Source organism: Canis lupus, chromosome 27 (assembly GCF_003254725.2).
Source record: "Canis lupus dingo isolate Sandy chromosome 27, ASM325472v2, whole genome shotgun sequence".
Lineage (NCBI taxonomy): Eukaryota > Metazoa > Chordata > Mammalia > Carnivora > Canidae > Canis > Canis lupus.
Window position 1 is genome coordinate 33,614 of NC_064269.1, and position 23,517 is coordinate 57,130.

The window sequence follows — 23,517 nt, forward strand, 5'->3', positions numbered from 1 at the left end:
TTAACGGAGAATGAATAAATTGATCCAATAAAACAAAATATACTTTCTGTCTCCCTTTCTGATATTTAAAGACTGCTAACCCTGGGAAACGAACTAGGGGTGGTAGAAGGGGAGAAGGGCGGGGGGTGGGAGTGAACGGGTGACGGGCACTGGGTTTATTCTGTATGTTGGTAAATTGAACACCAATAAAAAATAAATTAAAAAAAAACAAAAAAACAAAATATACTAATATCTATATGCAGTTGCAAAATAGGACTCCAGTATACCCTATTTAATCGAATTACGAGTTGAGCTGATAAGTAATGAAGCAATGATAAGGTTTGGGAGACTCCTTTGCCTCCCTAGACTCTGACTTAGCTCTGATTTTCATGCAGGCTCACTAACAGGCTGTGTGGCTGGAACATAAAAGACATTAGCAGTTGCCACTGTTGTACTGCGGGAAACCAGCACTCCTGGATAGAGGTCCTCCAGCGAACCCCTTTGCTTTCTATGTTAACGTCTTTGTCTTACACTTTCCATTTTATCTGGAGGGAATATATTTCCTTGAGTACAGAGCATGAGAAAGGAGCAAATATATGAAGAAGAAAAAAATATCAGACGATGTTTTAAAACTATGTGGCATGGTTTCTCCACAGATATTGTGTAACATGAGCAACTTAATGTTTTACCCGATCTCTTTGGCACTGGCTCACAGGGAATAATTCAGTGAATCAAAATTGCCAGAACAGGACTACACACAAAGCACTAAGGAATATAAAACATCATATACATTAGTAATGGATTTGAAAAGGAATCTTGGGGCACAGTGTCCAAAGAGACAGAAAAAAATAAAAAAAAAGCAAGCAAACAACCACACTAGGTAACGTTTGTTTCCCTTCACATCACTTTTAAGAGATTAACAACTGAACATCTAGTTCCTTATGCACATTGTTACTGAGTGAACATCTACCTTATGCCATTTTTAAAAATTGACAATTCTCTATATAGTATTAAGTCCATTTCTTACTCCATATATTTAATCTTCCTTCCAATAACAATTTTTGGTACTATAATACTGCTAATACTTTATACGTTTTTGTCTTTGCTCACCATCAATGGCAGCTGAAGAGTTTCTTGCTTTGGTTTATTAAAGTTCTACTATATATGCAAGTATAATATTAGGAATTAGTACCCTCCCTGACTAGACTATAATAATATAATCATGCCCAAATGATATGAGAGTGTAAAATACCAGTAGAATTGTGCATGTTCTAAGTAAAAGCTATAGATATTTGCCAGTTCCCACAGTTTTAAATATGCATGAAATAAACACAGGGTTTTGTCTCTTTGTTGTGTTTTTCATATCCAGTTATCACATAGGCTATTATACCTCAAGACCTCAGGCAAATTCCTCGATCTTTCAAAGCATCAATTTGCACATTCGTAAGAAAGATATGATTAGCCTAAGTTGCCATATAGCTGTGAAGATTAAACATGATGCTAATTAGAACATACCTGGTTGAGCATATGGCACAGAATAGTTGCTCTCTATAGAAGATGCATTATTATTTATGAAATTCCTATCAAACTTTCACATGGCATAGGTATAAGGGTGACTGTCTACATCTTTCTCTGTTACGTATTTTAAAAAATGACACAGATATGGGATGGCTGGTGGCTCAGTTGGTTAATCATCTGACTTGAACTCAGAGCATGATCTCAGGATCCTGGGATTGCGTCTCCATCAGGCTTCCTGCTCAGATCCTCTCCCTCTGGCCCTCTCCCTCCCCTCCTCATGTTCTCTCTCTCTTTGAAATAAATAAAATCTAATATATTTATTTAAGAGAGAGCAAGAGTGAGAGCGATCACAGAGCAAGAGGAAGAGGAGAATCATACTCACTGTTGAGCAGGAAACCCAACTCAGGGCTTGATCCTAGAACCCTGTGATCATGATCTGAACTGAGGGCAGACACTTAACTGACTGAGCCACCCAGGGACCCCAATAAATAAAATCTTTAAAAAATAATAATACAGTTAAACAAGGGGCATACATTAAAAAGACATAACACATGCCTTAAGCATAATTAGAAAGCAAAAGATGTATGATTTTTAAATAATTTATAGGCAGTAAAATAAACACTCAGGTGAGTGGGAAGAACTGGACAGATATTGCCACTAGTATGCACAAAATATGATTGTTAGATAATCTATTTAATATTTTTTAAAAGATTTTATTTATTTATTCATGAGAGACAGAGAGAGAGATAGAGAGAGACAGAGACAGAGAGAGAGGCAGAGACACAGGCAGAGGGAGAAGCAGGCTCCATGCAGGGATCCTGACATGGGACTCGATCCCAGGACTCCAGGATCATGCCCTGGGCCGAAGGCAGGTGCTAAACTACTGAGCCCCCCAGAAATCCCCAATTTATTTCATATTTTTTATAGCTCTAAGAAAATGTAAGAAAAAATGTGATGTTAGTAACAATGTAGGGTTTAAGAATTAGTTAATTCAAAGTGTGTTTATTCAAGTCTTTAAAGTAAAAATAAGTACTTTTATTATTTCGAATGATCAGAAAAATGATTTTTGTTTTATAGCCACTAGCGTTCGATCTAGATTTGTAAATCAATGAGGAAAAGGAAACTATAGAGGGTTTGAAAGAAAGACACAATAGTTACTTTTGGTTTAAAAGAAAGCTTATGAGCAGTGAGTGTTATTCTATATGTTGGCAAATTGAACACCAATAAAAAATAAATTTATAAAAAAAAGGAATAAGCAAAAAAAAAAAAGAAAAGAAAAGAAAAGAAAGAAAAGAAAGCTTAAGGAAATGAGCACAGCCTTGCAAGTATCTGTGAGATGAGTATTGAAGGATATTGTAGAAGTTGAAATTTCATTTTTCCATTGCTGGATCTTCACTATGGCAGCCATTCATGTTAATACATACTTTCATTTGTTTCTAGAAAACACTACTTTGTTTTTTAAAATTTTTTTTTATTGGAGTTCAATTTGCCAACATATAGCATAACACCCAGTGCTCATCCCGCCAAGTGCCCCCTCAGTGCCCGTCACCCAGTCACCCCCACCCCCCGCCCACCTCCCCTTTCACTACCCCTTGTTCATTTCCCAGAGTTAGGAGTCTTCCATGTTTTGTCTCCCTCTCTGATAGAAAATGCTACTTTGTGAAGCAAGTTCTTCAAAGCTTGTTTAACTTGCTGGTTCCTCAGGGTATAAATAAAAGGGTTCAACATGGGGGCAATCGAGGTGTTGAGAATAGCTACTCCTTTGGTCAGTGATGCTCTTTCTTTTGCTGAAGGCTTGACATACATGAATATACAGCTCCCATAAGAGATGGAAATGACAATCAAGTGAGAGGAACACGTGGATAAAGCCTTTTTCCTTTGACTAGCAGATGGGAGTCTCAGAATGGTGCTAAGGATGCTCACGTAGGATTGAATCACTAATGCCAATGTGAAGAAAAGAATAACAAAAGCGAAGTAAAAGCCAATCATCTCTAAAAGCCATGTATCTGAGCATGAGAGTTGTAAAATGGGGAAATAGTCACAACAGAAATGATCAATTACGTTGGAAGCACAGAAATCTAGCTGGAGGATGAGGATGAGTGGTGGGAAAATGGTAAGAAATCCTAGTAACCAGGACCCAAAGACAAGCAGGGTACAGATTTTCTTGTTCATGATGATGATATAATGAAGAGGCTTACAGATGGCAACATAACGATCAAAAGCCATGACAGTGAGAAGGGGAAATTCAGTAACACCCGTGAGGATGATAAAAAATAGTTGAGCTACACAACTGTTATAGGAAACAGTCTTGATTTTAGTAACGATTGTCCCCAAAAATCTGGGGATACAAACACTGGTGAATGTAATTTCTAAGAAGGAGAAATTCTGCAGGAAATAATAAATAGGAGTCTTGAGATGACAGTCTATCAAGGTGAGGATGATGATGGTTAGGTTTCCAGTGACACTTAATACATAAGCCATAAATAAAAAGATAAAGATTACAACCTGAAGCTGTGGGTCATCTGAGATGCCCAAGAGAACGAACTCTGTAATCATTGTATGGTTTCTCATGCTGCTTCTTATTTTCTTTAAGCAAAATCTCCTGTTGAAGAACAAAACAAAAAGAAAGAGTATGTGAATAGTAAAGGAATTTAAGATTTATTTTTTAATAATTTTTTTCATAAGATTTTTAAAAATTTATTCATGAGAGACACAGAAAGAGAGAGAGACAGTCAGAGGCAGAGACACAGGCAGCGGGAGAAGCAGGCTTCATGCAGGGATCCTGATGAGGGACTCGATCCCAGGACTCCAGGATCACACCCTGAGCCAAAGGCAGTTGCTTAATCACCCAGGCATCCCAGAATTAAAGATTTAAATGTTCACATTATCAGCTCCAAGGAATGAAGCAATGGAATTGTTTTCCTGTTTTTTTTTTTTAGTTTTGCAATATCCATTCAATCCTGTTTAAACAGAAATATTTAAAACATCCACTCTTGCAAAGGAAAGCCATGTTCACAGGTCTATGTTAAAAGTCCCTTCATGAGTGACTTTACATATGTACCTGTAACCACATTGTCTATATGTACAATACATCTCTTAATTATATGTTTCTACAACAATGTGTAGTAATTGTATCTTACTTTCATATTGAGACATTGTGTTCCAGTTTCCAAAATTGTGTGCTCTAAGGACTGAAATATCTGATTTTCAGTTTTAATTTTGAGGCCATTTAAAAACTTTATTGCATTGTAAGGCTTTGGTCGAAATTGACGACCTAACCTCAATTCCAGAGCTTAATAATAGCTATAATTATTTTATCCTTACTGTGCATTCTTTTAAATATGCTCCACTGGAATTGTTTCCAATTACATAAATATAGGACTAGAATTATATTTTCATAAATAAAAGTAAAATTCTTAATTTATGGGAAACAAAAGTGAAGCCAGAAATATTGTCACATAGATAGACCTTACATCAATAATATAGTCCTAAAAAAAAATAATATAGTCCTTACTCCATATTGATCCATTTAAATCATTTTTATTATGTTCCTTATGTAAATTAACAATGAGCTTTGTTTTGTAATTATATTCACTTTTTCTTTTCACTCAAACTTTTTTGAGAACAAGAAGGAATCATAAAGGGTTTTTTTTAAGGCCAGTATATCTCATTGCCTTCTTTCTAGAAGGAGAAGACTAAGTAGAATAAAGAAAATTCTAAGATTTACTTTATAGAACGACAAATTGCTAAACTATAGTCTATATGGCTTTTGTCTGTGTTGTTCTCCCCTTATCTTGGCAACAAGCATTTTATTTATGCTATAGTTCTCAATAATATCTATTGTACTTCTTTTTATAGCATGAACTGGACAAGTCAGTAGGTCCGAAGTGTCAAAGCTTGTATAGTTTTCCTTCTTTTAATTTTTTCCTGAATATCAGCATTGTCTTCCTTTAGACACATTTTTGCAACACATTGCAACAAAATTGGCATACCAAAAGGCAGAGACTACTATTCTATTTTGAAGAAACATTAAAATATAAAATTATAAATAGTAAATATGTTAAAGTGATCATTTGGGGATCCCTGCAATGTATTCCAAAAAATAACTCTTGAATGGGAGAAGATATACTAAAAATATAAAAAATATATTTTCGACAAATGCAGGATACACTTACTTTCTGATATGTATAATGATTCCAGACAGAAACATAATCCCAGGGACGCCTAGGTGGCTCAGTGGTTCAGCATCTGCCTTCAGCTCAGGTCTTGATCCCGAAGTACGGGGATCAAGTCCCGCATCGGGCTCCCTGCAGGCAGCCTGCTTCTCCCTCTGCCTATGTCTCTGCCTTTCTCTCGGTGTCTCTCATGAACAAATAAAATATTTTAAAAAAAGAAATATCATCCCGGATTTTCTCAATTCACTTAAAATATTAGAGGCAATGCATTCATAAGCTACTTCCTGAGACTTTTTGTCATTAGTTCATCCTTCCTTTATGACATGAAAGCCTTTTACACAAAGAAAATGCAGGCTTGATTGCATACCAGTTTTCTACAGCTTCTCCTATAAGTAAAGTAAGGTTTCTTTATTTATTTTATCTTTCTATATAAACATAAACATTGTTCTGATATGAATTTTTAAAAGCTACTATTGTAAACCTGAGAGTTCTTTAGGTAAATTTCCAGGGAACACTGCTTAATGACCGAAAGGTAAGCCATTTCAATGGATAAAAGGAAAACAAATTTACCTTTGCTAGTCCATGTATAAATGTATGAGAGACCAGAATAAAGAAAGGCAAGAGGTAGGAGAGATGGACCCAAGAGGTATAGTGATGTCATGACATACATCTTCCAGAGAGCCAAGCAATATAGTGACAAAAGCAAAACTGTAGCTACCAGCATATATAATCAAACTAGTTTCCCCTTGGCTGTATTTCATTTTTCTAGTATGCACATGGCACTTGGTCTTCACTCAGAAGATGATTTATTCTCAATTCCTTTAGGGTTCATTAAATATAGAGCTGAGCTCCAATGCTTCATTGAAGATAGCACTCAGGTTTTATTCATTTATACATCTCCACTAGCACAAAGAAGAATGAATCCATCAAGAGAGATTTGTAATATTTTGAAACTCAGAGGCATATTTGAAACTCAGTTTTTATTTTTTATTTTTATTTTTTTCTTTAGAATATGTTTTCAAGGCTCAATACTCTTTTTTTATAATAAATTTATTTTTTTTATTGGTGTTCAATTTGCCAACATACAGAAAAACACTCAGTGCTCAGCCCGTCAAATGCCCCCCTCAGTGCCCGCCACCCAGTCACCCCCACCCCCCACCCTCCTCCCCTTCCACCACCCCTAGTTCGTTTCCCAGAGTTAGGAGTCTTGCGTGTTCTGTCTCCCTTTCTGATATTTCCCACTTATTTGTTCTCCTTTCCCCTTTATTCCCTCTCCCTCTTTGCCGATGACATGATACTCTACACAGAAAACCCAAAAGTCTCCACCCCAAGATTCCTAGAACTCATACAGCAATTTGGTAGCGTGGCAGGATACAAAATCAATGCCCAGAAGTCAGGGGCATTTCTATACACTAACAATGAGGCTGAAGAAAGAGAAATTAAGGAGTCAATCCCATTTACAATTGCACCCAAAAGCATAAGATACCTAGGAATAAACCTCACCAAAGAGGTAAAGGATCTATACCCTAAAAACTATAGAACACTTCTGAAAGAAATTGAGGAAGACGCAAAGAGATGGAAAAATGTTCCATGCTCATGGATTGGAAGAATTAATATTGTGAAAATGTCAGTGTTACCCAGGACAATTTACATGTTTAATGCAATCCTTCTCAAAATACCATGGACTTTCTTCAGAGAGTTGGAACAAATTATTTTAAGATTTGTGTGGAATCAGAAAAGACCCCGAATAGCCAGGAGAATTTTAAAAAAGAAAACCAGATCCGGGCGCATCACAATGCCAGATTTCAGGTTGTACTACGAAACTCAGTTTTTAATATTTTAATTTCAAGAGGTATATAGATATAATACCATGAGAAATAAGTGTCAAGGAATCAGTTATCAAATCAGTGGTATATAACGACAGACAGAACGGCCCTTATGTTACTAACTAACCCTCCAATTGCCCTCAGATTTTCAAATTAACCAGTATTAAATATTCTATCAGAAATTTCATTCATAAACATAGTGATATTCACATAGTTGGAGAGCATATTTTTTAATACAGTGGTAATACAATTTTTCTACAGAAAATGTTTGGTAATTTTTCTTTTTTTAAGTTAACAATATGTAATGGAAATCATTCCTTGTCAAATTGTACAGATGGGGACACCTGGGTGGCTCAGTGGTTGAGCTTCTGCCTTTGGCTCAGGGCATCATCCCGGGATCCTGGGATTGAGTTCCACATCGGGATCCCTGCATGGAGTCTGCTTCTCCCTCTACCTGTGTCTCTGTCTCTGAATTAGTAAATAAAGTATAAAATTTATACAGATGGGACTCCTCTTCTTCATAGAATGCCAGAGGAAACTTCTAATAGTTTAATAATTTCATTATTCGTTAAGATTCAAGGAATTAGCTTGCTAACAATTTTACATCATTAGCTTAAATGCTAAGTCCATTTTATGCATTCATTTGCACATATACAAATACTAGAATAAAATATATATATGAGTACCATATTTTGATGACATTTCAAAATTTCCCTCCTACAGACAAGAATGAGCCCTTTTTATTGCTTTCTAGCCTTCACAGATGTTGGAAACCATTCATACATTCTATAAACAGAGAGACAGAAATGAAACCACAATTCACATAATGAATTATCTTAAAAACCGGATCACTGTGCCTAAATTTTGAGGTTCCTTAAGAGACTCAATATCTTTGTACACTTACAAAATTTATTTAACCTTTCTATCAATTTCTCTACTCAGAAAATGAGAAGACTAGTACTCTTATAGGATATTGTAAAGGTTAAATGAAATAGTGAATGAAAGTCATTCACATTCACATATGTTCTTTTCCCTGCTGGAAGTGGTTTATTTGGCATCTCAATTCACTTCTAATCATTCATCGATGTGAGTTTGTTTGTTTGTTTGTTTATGCTTGAATATAGTTGACACATAACTATTCTTTACATTAGTACATTAGTTACATTGTTATATTAGTTTCAGGTGGAAAACATAATGACTTGACAAGTTTACGTTATGCTATGTGCACCACAAGTATAGCTATGATCTGTTACCATATAGAGCAATTACAGGAGCGGTGACTATATTCCTTATGCTGCACATTTTATTCCTGTGACTCATTAATTCCATAACTGGAAGCCTGGACCTCTCACTCCTCTTCAGCTATTTGCAGCCCCCCTCCCCTCTGGCAACCACATGTCTGTTCTCTGTATTTATGGTCTATTTCTGCTTTTCATCTGTTTATTCATTTGTTCTTGTAAATGCTAGCTTTATTTCACCCTTTATAGTAATCTTCTTGATTCTTTGGTTTTTGCAAACTTTCATAATTCCTTATGCAACATTTTCATATTAGTAATCATATTTTAATTGTTAATGAGGTGACACCCTTGTTAGAATAAGTTTCACATGTGGCTATATACATATAAGTATGAATTCAAGAAATTAGGTTTAGAGGGAACATAATTCAATATAATAATGGCTGTAGATGAAAAACCCACAGCCAATATCATCTGAAATGGAGAAAAAAATTAGAACTTTTCTCATACAGTCAGGAACAAGACAGGGATCTCACTCTCACAACTTATGTAACATAGTACTGGAAATCTCAGCCTTAGCAATCAGACAACAAGGAGAAATAAAAGGCACTGAAAAATGCAAGGAAGAAGCAAAGCTTTTTCTATTTGCAGATGACATGATGCCTATGTAGAAAACCTGAAGGACTCCATCAAAAAATTTCTAGAGCTGATACACAATTTAGTAAAGTTGTAGGACATAAAATCAGTGTCCAGAAATCTATTGGACATTGGCACTTCTATACACCAATAATGAAACAACAGAAAGAGAAATGAAGAAATCAATTCCAGTTACAATTGCACCAAAAACCATAAGATACCTAGCAATAAACCTAATCAAAGAGGTGAAAGAACTATTTTCTGAAAAGTATAAAACAATGATGAAAGGAAAGGAAAAACAAATAGAAAAACATTCCATGCTTATGGATTGGATGAACAAATATTGTTAAAATGTCTGTACTGCCCAAAGCATTCTACAGATTTAAAATAATTCTTATCAAAATATCAACAGCATTTTTCACAGTTAGAACAAACAATCCTAAAATTTGTATGGAACCACAAAAGACCCTGAATAGTGGAAGAAATCTTGAAAAAGCAAAGCAAAGCTGGAGGAATCACAATTTGACTTCAAGTTATATTACAAAGCAGTAGTGCTCAAAATAGTATGGTACTGGCACAAAATAGACACATAGATCAATGAAATAGAGTAGAAAACCCAGAATAAGCCCACAACTATATGGTCAATTAATTTAAACAGTGGAAAAAAGAATATCCGAAGGGAAAAAGATATTCTCTTCAGCAAATGATGTTAGATAGCACTATGCAAAAGAATGAAACTGGACCACTTTCTTATACAATACACAAATTAAATTCAAAATGGATTAAAGTCCTGAATGTGAGATATGAAACCATAAGAGTTCTAAAGGAGTGCACTGGCAGTAGCCTCTTTGACACTGACTGTAGCAACTTTCTTCTAGATATATCTCCTGAGGCAAAGAAAATGAAAGCAAAACCAAACCATGGAGATTACACCAAAATAGAAAGCTTCTGCACAACAACGGAAATAACCAACAAAATTAAAATGCATTCTACAGAATGGGAGAAGATATTTACAAATGCCATATCCAATAAAGGGTTAGTATCCAAAATATATGAAGCACTTATAAAACTCAACACTCCAAAAATGAACAATCCAATAAAAAAGGTAGGCAGAAGACGTGAATAGACACATACTCAAGGAAGACATCCAGATGGCTAACAGACACACTCATTAAGGAAATGCAAATTGATAAACATTATATGTCCTCATTCATTTGGGGAATATAAATAATAGTGAAAGGGAATAGAAGGGAAGGGAGAAGAAATGGGTAGGAAATATCAGAAAGGGAGACAGAACATAAAGACTCCTAACTCTGGGAAAAGAACTAGGGGTGGTGGAAGGGGAGGTGGGCGGGGGGTGGGGGTGACTGGGTGACGGGCACTGAGGGGGGCACTTGACGGGATGAGCACTGGGTGTTATTCTGTATGTTGGCAAATTGAACACCAATAAAAAATAAATTTATTATAAAAAACAAAATTACAATGAGATATCACTTCACACCAGTCAGAATGGTTAAAATCACTAATACAAGAAATAAGAGCTGTTCACGAGGATGTGGAGAAAGGGGATCTCTCTTGCACTTTTGGGAGGAATAAACTGTACAGCCACTTTGGAAGACAGTATGGAGGTTCCTCATAAAGTTAAAAACAGAACTACTCTATGATCTAGCAATTGTATTAATAGGTATTTACAAAAATATTAATTTCAAGGGACACATGCACCTCGATGTTTGTAGCATTGTTAGCTACAATAGCCAAATTATGGAAAGGCTCAAGTGTCCATCCACTGATGAATGGATAAAGAAAATGTGATATATTATGGAATATCACTCAACCATTAAAAAGCAATGAAATATTCCCATTTGAAATGATGTGGGTGGAACTAGACAATATTATGTGAATCTAAATAAGTCAGTCAGAATAAGACAGACACCATATGATTTCACTCATACGTGGAATTTGAGAAACAATACAAATAAGCAGGAAGGAAAAAAAAGACAGAGACACATCAATAAATAGACTCTCAACTATAGAGAACAAACTGATGGTTACCAGAGGGCAGATGGGTTGGGGATGGATGAAATAGGCGATGGGGATTAAGTAGTGCATCTGTTGTGATAGGCACTGGGTGTGGTGTGAAAGTGTGGAGTCACTGGGTTGTATACCTGAAACTAATATTACACTGTATGGTAACTGGATTTTAAATACAGACTTTAAAAAATAAATAAATACAAATATAAAAAAATATTTGATTGATTAGTGAATAAATGTACATCAGCGATCCATTCAAGATCTGGGATTTACTGAGTAAAAAGAGTTTCCTTTAGAAGACATTGTTACAGTGGTCTTATTCTCCTTCAAACATTCTAGAGCTTAATATTTAGACCTGCACTAGCTTCATGGGGAATTACACTATTACTAAATAAAATAATTTATTACCCTACTTTATTCACTTTTCTTCTCATTCTTTCCTCTGAGAAGCTCCTCTATTCCACCGTGTAGAAATGTAATTTTCAACCAGGTAGTAAACGTATTAGGAATAATATGAGTGGATTGCATGGATTTAAGCATTCATAATGTCAGGATCAAGAAAGAGTGTCCTATATAGTGGGAATAAATTGAAAAGAAGGTGCAAAATAAATCTCATCTCTTATTTTTTCTTTTTAAAACTTTATTTTATTTTAGAAAGAGAGAGAGTAAGAGAGAATGATGAGGGGGATGGGCAGAGGGCAGACTCCCCTCTGAGGGTGGTGCCCTATGGGAATCAATTCCACCACCCATAAGAACATGACTTGAGCTGAAACCAAAAGCTGGATGCTTAATCAACTGAGCCACGCAGAGGCCCCAAATCTCATCTCTTCTAAGTTGCCCAAATACTGGCATCACACTTTGGGCTGATGCAGTGATGAAAGCACTAATTTGCAATTTCTGAGACTTGAATTGGTTATTTTCAAAGTATCTGTGTTGAACTGTCTGTTGCCAACTCAACATCACATTATACATCCTTAGTTGTTCTCTCAGCACCGTGGAGACACTGGGATGCTGCTTCTGAGGGTGTCCCTTGCTGTCTGGTTCTAGTTTATGATTTGTCGGGAAGAGGACTTGGTGCAAAATCTGGAAGTTGGAAGGGAAGCAGAGGCATTTCAGTTTGTACTCAGGCTGGAGAGCGCAAGGTAGAATCACAGTGCATTTTCAAAAGTATTTGAAAACTACCAACGTTACTGCTAAGACCGTAGGTAGATGCTTTCTCAGAAATACCTGAGAGTCACTGTGATTTCCCATTAAGCTACTCGAACCATTCTCACAGGGTTTGTTTTTTTTTTTTTCTCACAGGGTTTTGAAATGAGATCTTTGGTTTGTTTCAACAGCATTCTCTCCGGTGCTCAAACTTTTCTTTCCCTTTCTCCATTACTTTTAAAAGCCGTACTGCCTCCACTAGCTAGCTCCTTTCTTTCCAGTGTGGTTACAGAAATCCTACCTTCAGCTGAAACTTGATCAATATAAGACTCATGTAGTAAGAATATGCACATTTATGATTTCTTATAATTACAATGTTTTGTGATTCCATATATAACTGACAGTAGAACTTTAATCCAAATATGCAGATTTGTGAGAGGTTAGCAAAGACACGAGGTAGGACAGTGTACTATTCTACAGCAAGTCTTTGTGGGTGTAAAAACCAAAGGGTCAAGTGAGCTACTAGTGCAAAGGAGAAATGTAGGTTGAATCTTGCAACATGCTGCATCCAAAAAGGAGAGTAGATGGTATTAATTTGGACTTGGGATGAGATGCCAAACAGAGCAACAAAATGGTGAATTTTGTTGAATTTTTTCCTCTTCATGTATCTTTGTTACTTTCCTCTAAAGACAATTCCCATAATTCTGTAATTCCAATTGCCATGGAGAATGGGAATTGAGGAGTAGTCACCAAGGCGTAGGAGAATAGCTCCTACCGATTAATTTTCCTTTAGCAGATACTTATGTCAGAAGGCCATTATAGGGCGATACATGCTTTTAGGGATTGATATTTCAGGATATGGTGTGTACTTGCTTATTAGGATGGTCAAAGCAAATGATTCAGTCTTGTGCAGAGATTCCTCAGATATAAGAACACCAATGTGTGGGAATGGGGAGGGAAAACTGGCTATGACGAAAGAATGCCAGAGATTCCAAATTTACTAAATCAAATATGATACAGTGAGATTTGGCTAAATCATATTTACTAAAAAGGAAAGAACTTAAGGATGCATGCAATAAAATGCATGAACCTCCAAAATATGGCTAAGGAAGAGAATCCAGACAATTTGTGATTTCTTTTATATGAAATTCCAGAAAAAGCAAAAGTAACTTATGTGGCCTAAGACAACAGTGCATACCTGAATTCAGTGGCAGGAATGGGGAGTAGAGGGAATGGCTCTGAAGACGCAAAGGGAATCATTTAGTATCCTGCAGAAAATCTATATATGCTTTCTCAATACTTGACAACATTTGTTAGAATAAAATGATTGAATATGCTTTCATGTAAGGTATAAAATTTGATTACATTGACATAACTAGAATGAATTGGGAATTTTTAATTCAAAAATGACCTAACTCTGGGAAATGAACAAGGGGTAGTGGAGGGGAAGTGGGTGGGGGTTGGGGTGACTGGGGCACTGAGGGGGGCACTTGGGGGATGAGCACTGGGTGTTATGCTATATGTTGGCAAATTAAACTCCAATAAAAAAAATGGGTTAACATATGAAAAGTTCCCCAAACACAGACATAAAAAAAATCATACCTCTAATTTCCTCTAAGGGTCACTACCATTTGTATAATATGAATAACTTTGACCAAAGTCTGCGGTTCAATTATTTCCACACAGAAAATATTTTAAATACCCTAGGTTGCAATCAATTTCTTCCAAACTCCTCTTCATGGTTACACTCCTTGGCCTCTTCCTTTGAATCACAAATGTTCTTAATGGCATTTAGAAAATGTTCTATTTACCTTGCTGCCCAGATCCAGTATAGGAATCAGTGTTTATGGCATCTCTAGCCTTATGAATGTCTGTCTTAAATTATAAGACTTGAAAGTCAGAATTACCCGTTGGTCTGTGGGCTGCAGAATGGCTATTGTGTTAGCGGTCGTGAAAACCACATGAATCTTATTGTGCCTCTACACAGAGCTCTTGAATGGTCAGGTGCACTGCCAATAGAGAGCCATATTCTGAAAGGAATCTTTCCTTGAGCACTAGGTCTCCACAGTGAGCTTAAAACCTTAGTAAGCCTTGTTCAAACAGATGTGCTGCCATTCAGCTTTAATATTCCATTTAGAGAACACAGGCAGAAGAGAGTCAGCTTAATTCTTGTTTTTTTAAGATTTTATTTATTTATTCATGAGAGACACACACACAGAGAAAGAGACAGAGACCCAGGTAGAGGGAGAAGCAGGCTCCATGCAGGGAGCCCAACGTGGGACTTGACCCTAGGTCTCCAGGGTCAGGCCCCGCTGAGCCACCCAGGCGTCCCTGAGTCTGCTTAATTCTTCAGAGACCTAGGACTTCAGAATCAATGAGCATTGGCTTCAGCTTGGGGTCACCAGCTGCATTAGCCTTGACAAGACAGTCAGCCTTTCTTTGAAGCTTTGCCGCCAAACATCGGCTACTCTTCTCTAACCATGAAAGTCCCAGATGCCGTCTTTCTCCACTAGAAGTCTCTCTCGTCTGTATGGAGAATCTGTCCTTAAGTGCAGCCACCTTCGTGTACCACCTTAGCTACATCTTCTGGAAAACTTGCTGTGGCGATGACATCAATACTTGCTGCTGGTACTTTTGTACTATGGACACGGCTTCTTTCCTTAAACCTCATGAACCAATCTCTGCCCACTTCAGACTTTTTTCTGTAGCTCCCTCCCCTCTCTCGGCCTTCACGGAATTGAAGAGAATTAGAGCCTTGCTCTGGGTTAGGCCTTGGTTTAAGAGAATGTTGACGCTGCTTTGATCTTCTATCCAGACCACTAAAACTTTCTCCCTATCAGCAGCAAGTCGCTTCCCTTTTTATCACTCATGTGTTCATGGGAGTAGCACTTTAATTTCCTTCCAGAACTTTTTCTTTGTATTCACAGTTTGGCTATCCGGTGCAGGAGAACCAGCTTTTGGCCTACCCTGGCTTTTGACATGCCTCATTTAGCTGAATCATTTCTAGCTTTTGACCTAAAGTAAGAAACATTGGACATTATAGGCCACTTTAGAGTCATTATTTAGTCTGTTTTCAATATTGGTGTGTGTCAAGGAATGGAGAGGCCAGAAGAGATGGAGAGAGAGGGAACAGCTGGTCAGTGGAGCACTCAGAACACACACAGCTTGTGCTGATTACATTTGCTGTCCTGTATGGGCAGTGCTCATGGTGTTCCAAAGCAGTTATAATACTAACATCGAAGATCACGGATCGCCGATGACTGTGACAGTTAGTAGCATTGAAAAAGCTTGGAATATCATTTGAATTACCACAGTGTGATACAGAGATGAGCAAATGCTGTTGGAAAAATGTCACCAATGGACTTTTTTTTTTTAATTTTTTTTTTTAATTTATTTATGATAGTCACAGAGAGAGAGAGAGAGAGGCAGAGACACAGGCAGAGGGAGAAGCAGGCTCCATGCACTGGGAGCCTGATGTGGGATTCGATCCCGGGTCTCCAGGATCGCGCCCTGGGCCAAAGGCAGGCGCCAAACCGCTGCGCCACCCAGGGATCCCTCACCAATGGACTTTTGATGCAGGATCGCCACGAACCTCCAACTGTGAGAAATGCAGTGTATGTAAAGTGCAACAACGCAAAGTGCAATAAAAATGAGGCATACTTGTCCTACATTTTGTTTGTTCATTCATAGCAATTGAGCAATAGCTCAAAAGAATAGAACTCAGAGCCCTATAATAGATCTGTTTATGGTCAGTTGACTTTTAACAAGGGTGCCAAGATTATTCCATTCCATTGGAGGATAATAGTCTTTTCAACAAAACATGTTGTGATAACCAACTATTTTTATGGAAAAGATGAGTTTAGTGTCTACCTCAAACCATATGCAAACATTAACTCAGTTAAAACCAGACCTAAAGGTAAGATATAAAGCTACAAATTTCTTAGTGTAAGTAGTCAGCATCCATCTTTGCAATTTGGATCAAGCAATGGTATTTTATTTTATTTATTTATTTATTTTTTTAAACTTTTCTCTTTTTTTCTTTTTTTTTAATTTTTATTTATTTATGATAGTCACAGAGAGAGGGAGAGGCAGAGACACAGGCAGAGGGAAAAGCAGGCTCCATGCACCAGGAGCCCGACGTGGGATTCGATCCCGGGTCTCCAGGATCGCGCCCTGGGCCAAAGGCAGGCGCCAAACCGCTGCGCCACCCAGGGATCCCAAGCAATGGTGTTTTAAATATGACACCGGAAGCATGTGTGTGCGCGCGCGCACACACACACACACACAATTAATTAAATTAAAAATTGACTTCATCAAAATTGAAACTTTTGTGACCAAAGGACACTAATAGGAAAGTGAAAAGACAACCCGATGAATGAGAAAAATACTCACAAACCCAATCTAGTAATTTTGGAGTAGTTTTTAAAGAGCTTATTGGAATGTTTTGAGGGCTTGAATATAATAACATGGACTTACTCCCTTATAATTGCCTTAAATCCCTTTTTCCCCCCTCTGGTCTTACATGTATTCCCCTTCATTTCTTCCAAGTGAATCATGATACAATCACAGGATCGGCAGAAGAAACCTATGAAGCATATTCAAGTAAAACATGTTTTCATTAGTTTTGCTTCTGGTGACTGGAATTTGCTTGATTTTCACATGAATAAAAACATTGCCGCTTTAAGTACCATCTGAGAAATCAGATTGTGAAGTTAGAATCCACATATCTCCTCAGGTACTCTTAGAAAGCAGTGTGTGTCTCCATAAAAGCATGAGGAGAAAAGGACGTGCACAGAATCTTTTTATTTTCTTTACCATTGCTTTTAATGCACTTTAAAATGTATCTACATCAATTGGGAACAAAGAAACAAAAATAGACATTTCTTTGTTTTTCATAAATAACTACTCTCCATATTTGATAACAATTTCAAACCATTATTTTACCTTCCCACAAATATAATACATACAAAATCTTTTCTGAAATAATAAGGTCAGCAAATTAAGTAGTCTTAAGTCTTTTTTTTGAATCTGACAGGATACTAATAATACTCTCTTCTTTAAAAATATTGAAATTATAAGGAAGTAAGTGCAGGGATGGGCAGAAGGAAGGTTTAAGGAGGACACAGTTCATTCTTTTAAATTCTTTCACTTATCCCTTATAACCAAATGTTCAACAGTTTCTCTCAGTTTTTTTCTCCTAAATATCTCAGGAACCATCTACTGAAGCTTCAAAATTCATTGACACTGTTGCATTTCAACTCTGAAATAGCTCATTTAGTTTAAAACATTACTCTCTCACTTGTCTTCCTGACTCCAATCCAAAAACCCATCCAGTACCTTTAACATAACTATTTTTATAAACTAAAAACCTGCTCACATAGGTTTTTATATTTAAAAAGGAAATCTTCATAGAAACCACTTACTGAGAATTGCTGCAGTCCATTTTTCTACATTGTACTACAGGTAAATTGAAAAGACATTTTTGAAATGAGAACACTGACTTTGTTTTTAAATAAGCCAACCAGGTGTGTGATTCTTATTCACTCCAAGTTTCCAGATCTAAGGCTCTAACAGATAAAGTCTTGCCACATTTTAGAACATATGAGCTTTTTATGACTTCAAAGCTTGTCTTGTTGAAAACATTTTGAGAGACTTTTGAAGAACTTCCTAGAGTCCCCACGGTAGTCCATGTTGTTATATTGATGTCTGTATAATTCTATAAATTTCTTATGATGAATATCTAATTAAAACAGGGTTTTTCGAGGAGGTCAGTAACATATGTTGTAGAGCAAATGAAATTTCACCTTTGTGTTGATGACTTAATAGAAGAATCCTACCGTAGTACAGAAAGGAATGCTGATCATAAAGAGAAGTGGAAGGGAAAAGATGCATAGTGCTGAAAGATTCAGTTAAAATATTATGAAGTGGGACGCCTGGGTGGCTCAGCAGTTGGGCGCCTGCCTTCGGCCCAGGGCGTGATCCTGGAGACCCGGGATCAAGTCCCACATTGGGCTCGCTGCATGGAGCCTGCTTCTCCCTCTGCCTGTGTCTCTGCCTCACTCTCTCTGTGTGTTTCTCATGAATAAATGGAGAAAATCTTTTAAAAAATAAAATAAATAAAACATTATGAGGTGAATAATTATTATGAGGTGAACTAATTGAAGGATAGATTAAGTAAATTTATAAATAAAGTCAAATTTTTGTTTATTTTTTTCCTCCAAGATTTGAAACTTAACATTTCTCTTCATTTTTTGGAAAAAGAGCAAATCTTTTGGCGTGCATCCTTGAAGGCTTGTTTGACTTGTTGGTTTCTGAGACTGTAAATGAAAGGGTTTAATAAAGGGGCAACCGAGGTATAAATAACACTTACACCTTTGGACAAAGTCACCCTTTCCTTCGCTGTTGGCTTTAGGTAATTAAAGATGCAGCTACCATACGTAAGGGAGACCACAATCATATGAGAAGAACAAGTAGAAAAAGCCTTGGTTCTTTTCTGAGCAGAGGGGATCTTGAGAATGGTCTTGATAATGTATGTGTAAGAAAGAATCAGTAACAGCAACGTGATCAGAAGTGTTACAAGAGATAAGACAAACGAAAGCAATTCCAAGAAACGAGTGTCAGTGCAGGAAAGCTGCAGCACAGGGGAAATGTCACACATGAAATGATCGATTACTCTGGAAGCACAGAAATCCAGTGTGAGGCCCACAGCCAATGGTGGAAACGATAGCAGAAAGCCCACGGCCCATGAGCTGAACAGGAGTTGGTAGCACATTTTGTTGTTCATGATGATCAGGTAATGCAGGGGTTTGCAGATTGCTACATAACGGTCAAAGGACATGGCAGCCAGCAGGTAAAATTCTGCAATTTCTAATTGGAGGAAAAAGAATAACTGAGATGCACAACAATTGTAGGAAATGACTTTGTTTTTAGTTATGAGGCTTATCAGGAATCTGGGAATACAGACTGTTGTCAGTGAAGCTTCCATAAAGGAGAAATTTCGGAGGAAAAAATACATGGGAGTCTTGAGGCTGGGATGTAGCAGGGTGAGAAGGATGATGGTTAAGTTTCCAGTCATGCTCAGCACATAGTTGATGAAGAGAAATGTAAAAATCACAATTTGCAGTTGTGGGTCATCGGTCAGTCCCAGGAGAATGAACTCGATCTTTGTTGACTGATTCCTCATTTTAGACTTGAGGCTTATGAAATCGGCATTGGAGAACAACTCCAGAAGTGGAAACAAGAGGATTTTTAAAAAGCTACAGAAAAAAAATATATGTAATCAGAAATTTAAGCAAGTTTAAAAAGTTGATCCAATTTAACAAGACAGATAATCTTTAAAATTCTAACACAGGTTAACCTAGGCGCCTCTGAGTGCTGGTTCCATTGAAGTGACAGGTATGATAACGACACTATTAAATTTTTTTCTTGTCCCTTTTTGAACCTGAAAGATAATGTAAACTTTAGCTGATCATTTCTAAAAGAGTTGAATTCTGTTTCAGTGTTCTAAATAGACAGAAAATAGCTTGACTTTAAAATGTATTTTCTATGAATAGCTTAAGACTTATTATTTTTTTTTTGCAAATATAAAACTTTAAAAACTTGTTTCTTTTTTTTATTGGAGTTCAATTTGCCAACATATAGCATATCACCCAGTGCTCATCCCGTCAAGTGCCCCCCTCAGTGCCCGTCACCCAGTCCCCCCACCCCCCGCCCACCTCCCTTTCCAACACCCCTTGTTCCCAATGTTTATCACAGCAATGTCCACAATAGCCAAACTGTGGAAGGAGCCTCACAACAAATAGCTTAAGAATTACGGAAAAAATTCTGGTAACATCTTGAAAATTAGTACCAAAGTCAACTTGCAATATTGATACAGAACTACTTAGCTCATTAAAACAATTAAAAATTTGTGAAATATACAAATCATGGCAGTTACATATTTTCTCTGATTGAAATATTCTGATATATACCATTATTTTGTCCCTATGCAGTAATTTCCCATTGTTCCTATATCTCATTTCACTGTTATTATTTTTCTTTGATTTCAAATACATCAGTCATCTCCTATCAGTTACATTTAATCATGAAATTTTGACTGTTTGACCTGACTCTTACTTGTGGGAATGCTCTCATTTATGACCTAGGTGTATACTATAAGTGACTTACCCTATCTAGGATACATTGATATAATTTTCCCACTATGGGGATATGGAAGAAACAGGGGTCAAAAAGAAATGATGAATATTCTCTCTTTTATAATATTGTAAAAAAAAAAATCAATCATTTAAAAGGAAAGTTAATTGCAAAGCTTTTCTCCAGAAGTATTCTAAAAACAGATATGGAAAATAAATAAATAAATAAATAAATAAATAAATAAATAAATAAATTAAAAACAGATATTCATTCTGGAAATTATATGCATCTGTTTATAACTTTCACTTCCACTTACACCCATTAAAATGACGGGACCCAGTTATTACAAATAATTGGATTCCTCTCTCAGGCCAGGTAAAATTTATTTTCTGTCTTCTTTTCTTATATATTAAAATGAAAGAAAATATCTCCATAAAAATTCTACATGAAAATGTCATGCTGTAAATGGGAAATCCCGCATATAAACAGAACCCAAAGTTTTTAACAACGAATTCTTGCTTCAAATTGTGCACTAGCAAAATGCAGAGTTTTATTATTTTGTTCGTAAGAGACACAAGGGATTAATTAAAACAGAAGAAAAGGAAAGAAAAAGAAATGCCCCTGGAGACTAGTGTCAGGAATAGTATTATTTGTGTAAAAGATAAAACAACAACCAAAACAAACAAACAAACAAACAAAGAAGGAAGGAAATTAAAAGTACTGTGAATCACTTTCAGCAAAAAGCTGAATTTCTTTAACTACAAAACAAAACAGATATTCTCCCAAAAGAGAACTAGAGATAACTTAAACCCTACAATTAATGCCAACACGAATTTCAGATATTCCACTGCCCTGAGTTAGTTTGACCATATGTAGCTTTAAGAGGATTTACCCCAAAAGGAAACTTTTCTTTTGCTTCCTTAGTTAATGTCAAGATTTCATTAGCTGGGGACCTAATACCTCAAATTAAAGGTGTACTGAAGTACTTAAATGTTTTGCTATTTTTTAAAATTTTGAAACAATAGAAAATATAAAGCAAAAAAATGAACAAATACACCATGAATATATTTTATACCAGCACCATTTGATGCTCCATCTGCCATTCAATATAGTGGTACATATTTATAACAAGAATATTCTATGCAGAAGCTTTTTATTTTGATGAAGTTCCAATAGTGTATTTTTGCCTTTGTATCCTTGCCTCAGGAAAAATTTTGCTATAGTTGGGATGCCTGGGTGGCTCAGTTAAGCGTCTGCCTTTGGCTCAAGTCATGATCCTGGGGTCCTGGGACTGAGTCCTGCATCAGGCTCCCTGCTCAGAGGAGAGTCTGCTTCTCCCTCTCCCTCCATCGCTCCCCTTGGTTGTGCTCTCTCTCAAATAAATAAATAAAATCTTAAGAAAAACGTTGCCATAGCCAAAGTCAGAGAAATTAATTCCAGTGCTCTTTTCTAGGATTTTTATGGTTTCAGGTATCACAGTTAGGTCTTTATTCCATTTTGAATTTATTTTTATGTATGGAGTAAGAAAGTGATCCAGCGTCATTCTTTTGCATGTAGCTTTCAAGTTTTCCCAACCCCACTGGTGGAAAAGATGATCTTCCCACTGCCTATTTTTGTCTCCTTTGTCAAAGAGTAATTGAATCATGGTTTGTTTCTGGGCTTTTTATTCTGTTCCATTGATCTATGTGTCTACTTTCCTGCCAGTACTAATGATGACTAAAACTTTGTAATATATTAATATAATATTTTAATATATGATAATATAGTATTTTATTATAATTATAATATAAATATAATAATTATAATATTTTTACAATTAATATTGTAATTTTAAGTCGAATTGTGATAACTATAATTTTGCTACTAGCTTTAGCTTAGCTATTCAGTTTTTTTGTGGTTACATACAAATTTAGGGTTTTGGGGTTTCTTAGTTTTTTTGAAAAATACTGTTAGTATTTTGATAGAGACTGTATTAAATGTATAGGTTGCTTGGGTAGTATAGACATTTTACCAGTATTTGTTCTCCCCACCCAGGAACATGGAATATCTTGCCATTTGTTTGTATCATCATTAATTTCTTTCATCAGTCTTTTATAGTTTTCAGAGTATGGGTCTTTCACCTTCTTGGTTAAGTTTGTTCCTAGATATTTTATTGTTTTCAGTGTGGTGGTGAATGGGATTGTTTTCTTAATTTCTCTTTCTGTTGCTTTGTTATTGATGTATAGAAATACAACAGATTTCTGTGCATTGATTTTGTATCCTGTGATCTTAATGAATTCATTGATTAGTTGTAGTCACTTTTTGGTGAAGTTTTTAGGATTTTCTCTATATAGTATCATGTCTTTTGCAAATAGTGAATTTTACTTCTTTTTTATAAATTTACATGGCATTTATTCCTTTTTCTTGTCTGATTGCTGTGGCTAATACATCTAATACTACATAGAATAGAACTGGTGAGAGGGAACTTCCTTGTCTTGTTATTGACCTTAGGGGAAGAGATCATTATTTCCCCATTGAGTATGATATTAGCTGTTGAGAATGTGGCATTTATTTTGTTGAGGTATGTTCATTCTACATCTATTTTGTTGAGCGTTTTATCACGAAATGGATATTATAGTTTTTTAATAATGTGTTAAGGGTTTTTGCATCTATGTTCATCAGGGATATTGGCCTGTAGTTTTCTCTTTTGTGGTGTCTTCATCTGGTGTTTGTATCAAAGTAATGCTTTCCTTCCTCTTCTATGTCTTGGAAAAGTTTGAGAAGAATAGGTCTTAACTCTTTTTTTTGGGGGGGGCGGGGGGCTTAACTCTTCTTTAGAATGTTTGGTAGAATTCACCT

At 36.3% G+C, this 23,517-nt stretch overlaps 2 protein-coding genes across 2 annotated transcripts; both read right to left on the minus strand.

Moving 5' to 3' along the window:
* Window positions 1-3,129: 3,129 nt before the first annotated feature.
* Window positions 3,130-4,068, minus strand: LOC112667279 (olfactory receptor 6C3-like; the record flags this gene model as incomplete). The annotated part of the gene is made up of 1 exon (XM_025458880.3): window positions 3,130-4,068. A coding segment is annotated over exon 1 (939 nt), but the record flags the coding sequence as incomplete, so codon positions are not given.
* Window positions 4,069-18,790: 14,722 nt separating this feature from the next.
* On the minus strand, window positions 18,791-19,729 carry LOC112667280 (olfactory receptor 6C6-like). The gene has a single exon (XM_025458881.1). The coding sequence runs from the start codon at window positions 19,727-19,729 to the stop codon at window positions 18,791-18,793; it is 939 nt and encodes a 312-aa protein (XP_025314666.1).
* Window positions 19,730-23,517: the final 3,788 nt, after the last annotated feature.

What these genes read in the sequence shown, in the direction of transcription:
- LOC112667280 (XM_025458881.1), bottom strand. Translation starts at nt 19,729, where the DNA reads ATGAGGAATCAGTCAACAAAGATCGAGTTCATTCTCCTGGGACTGACC.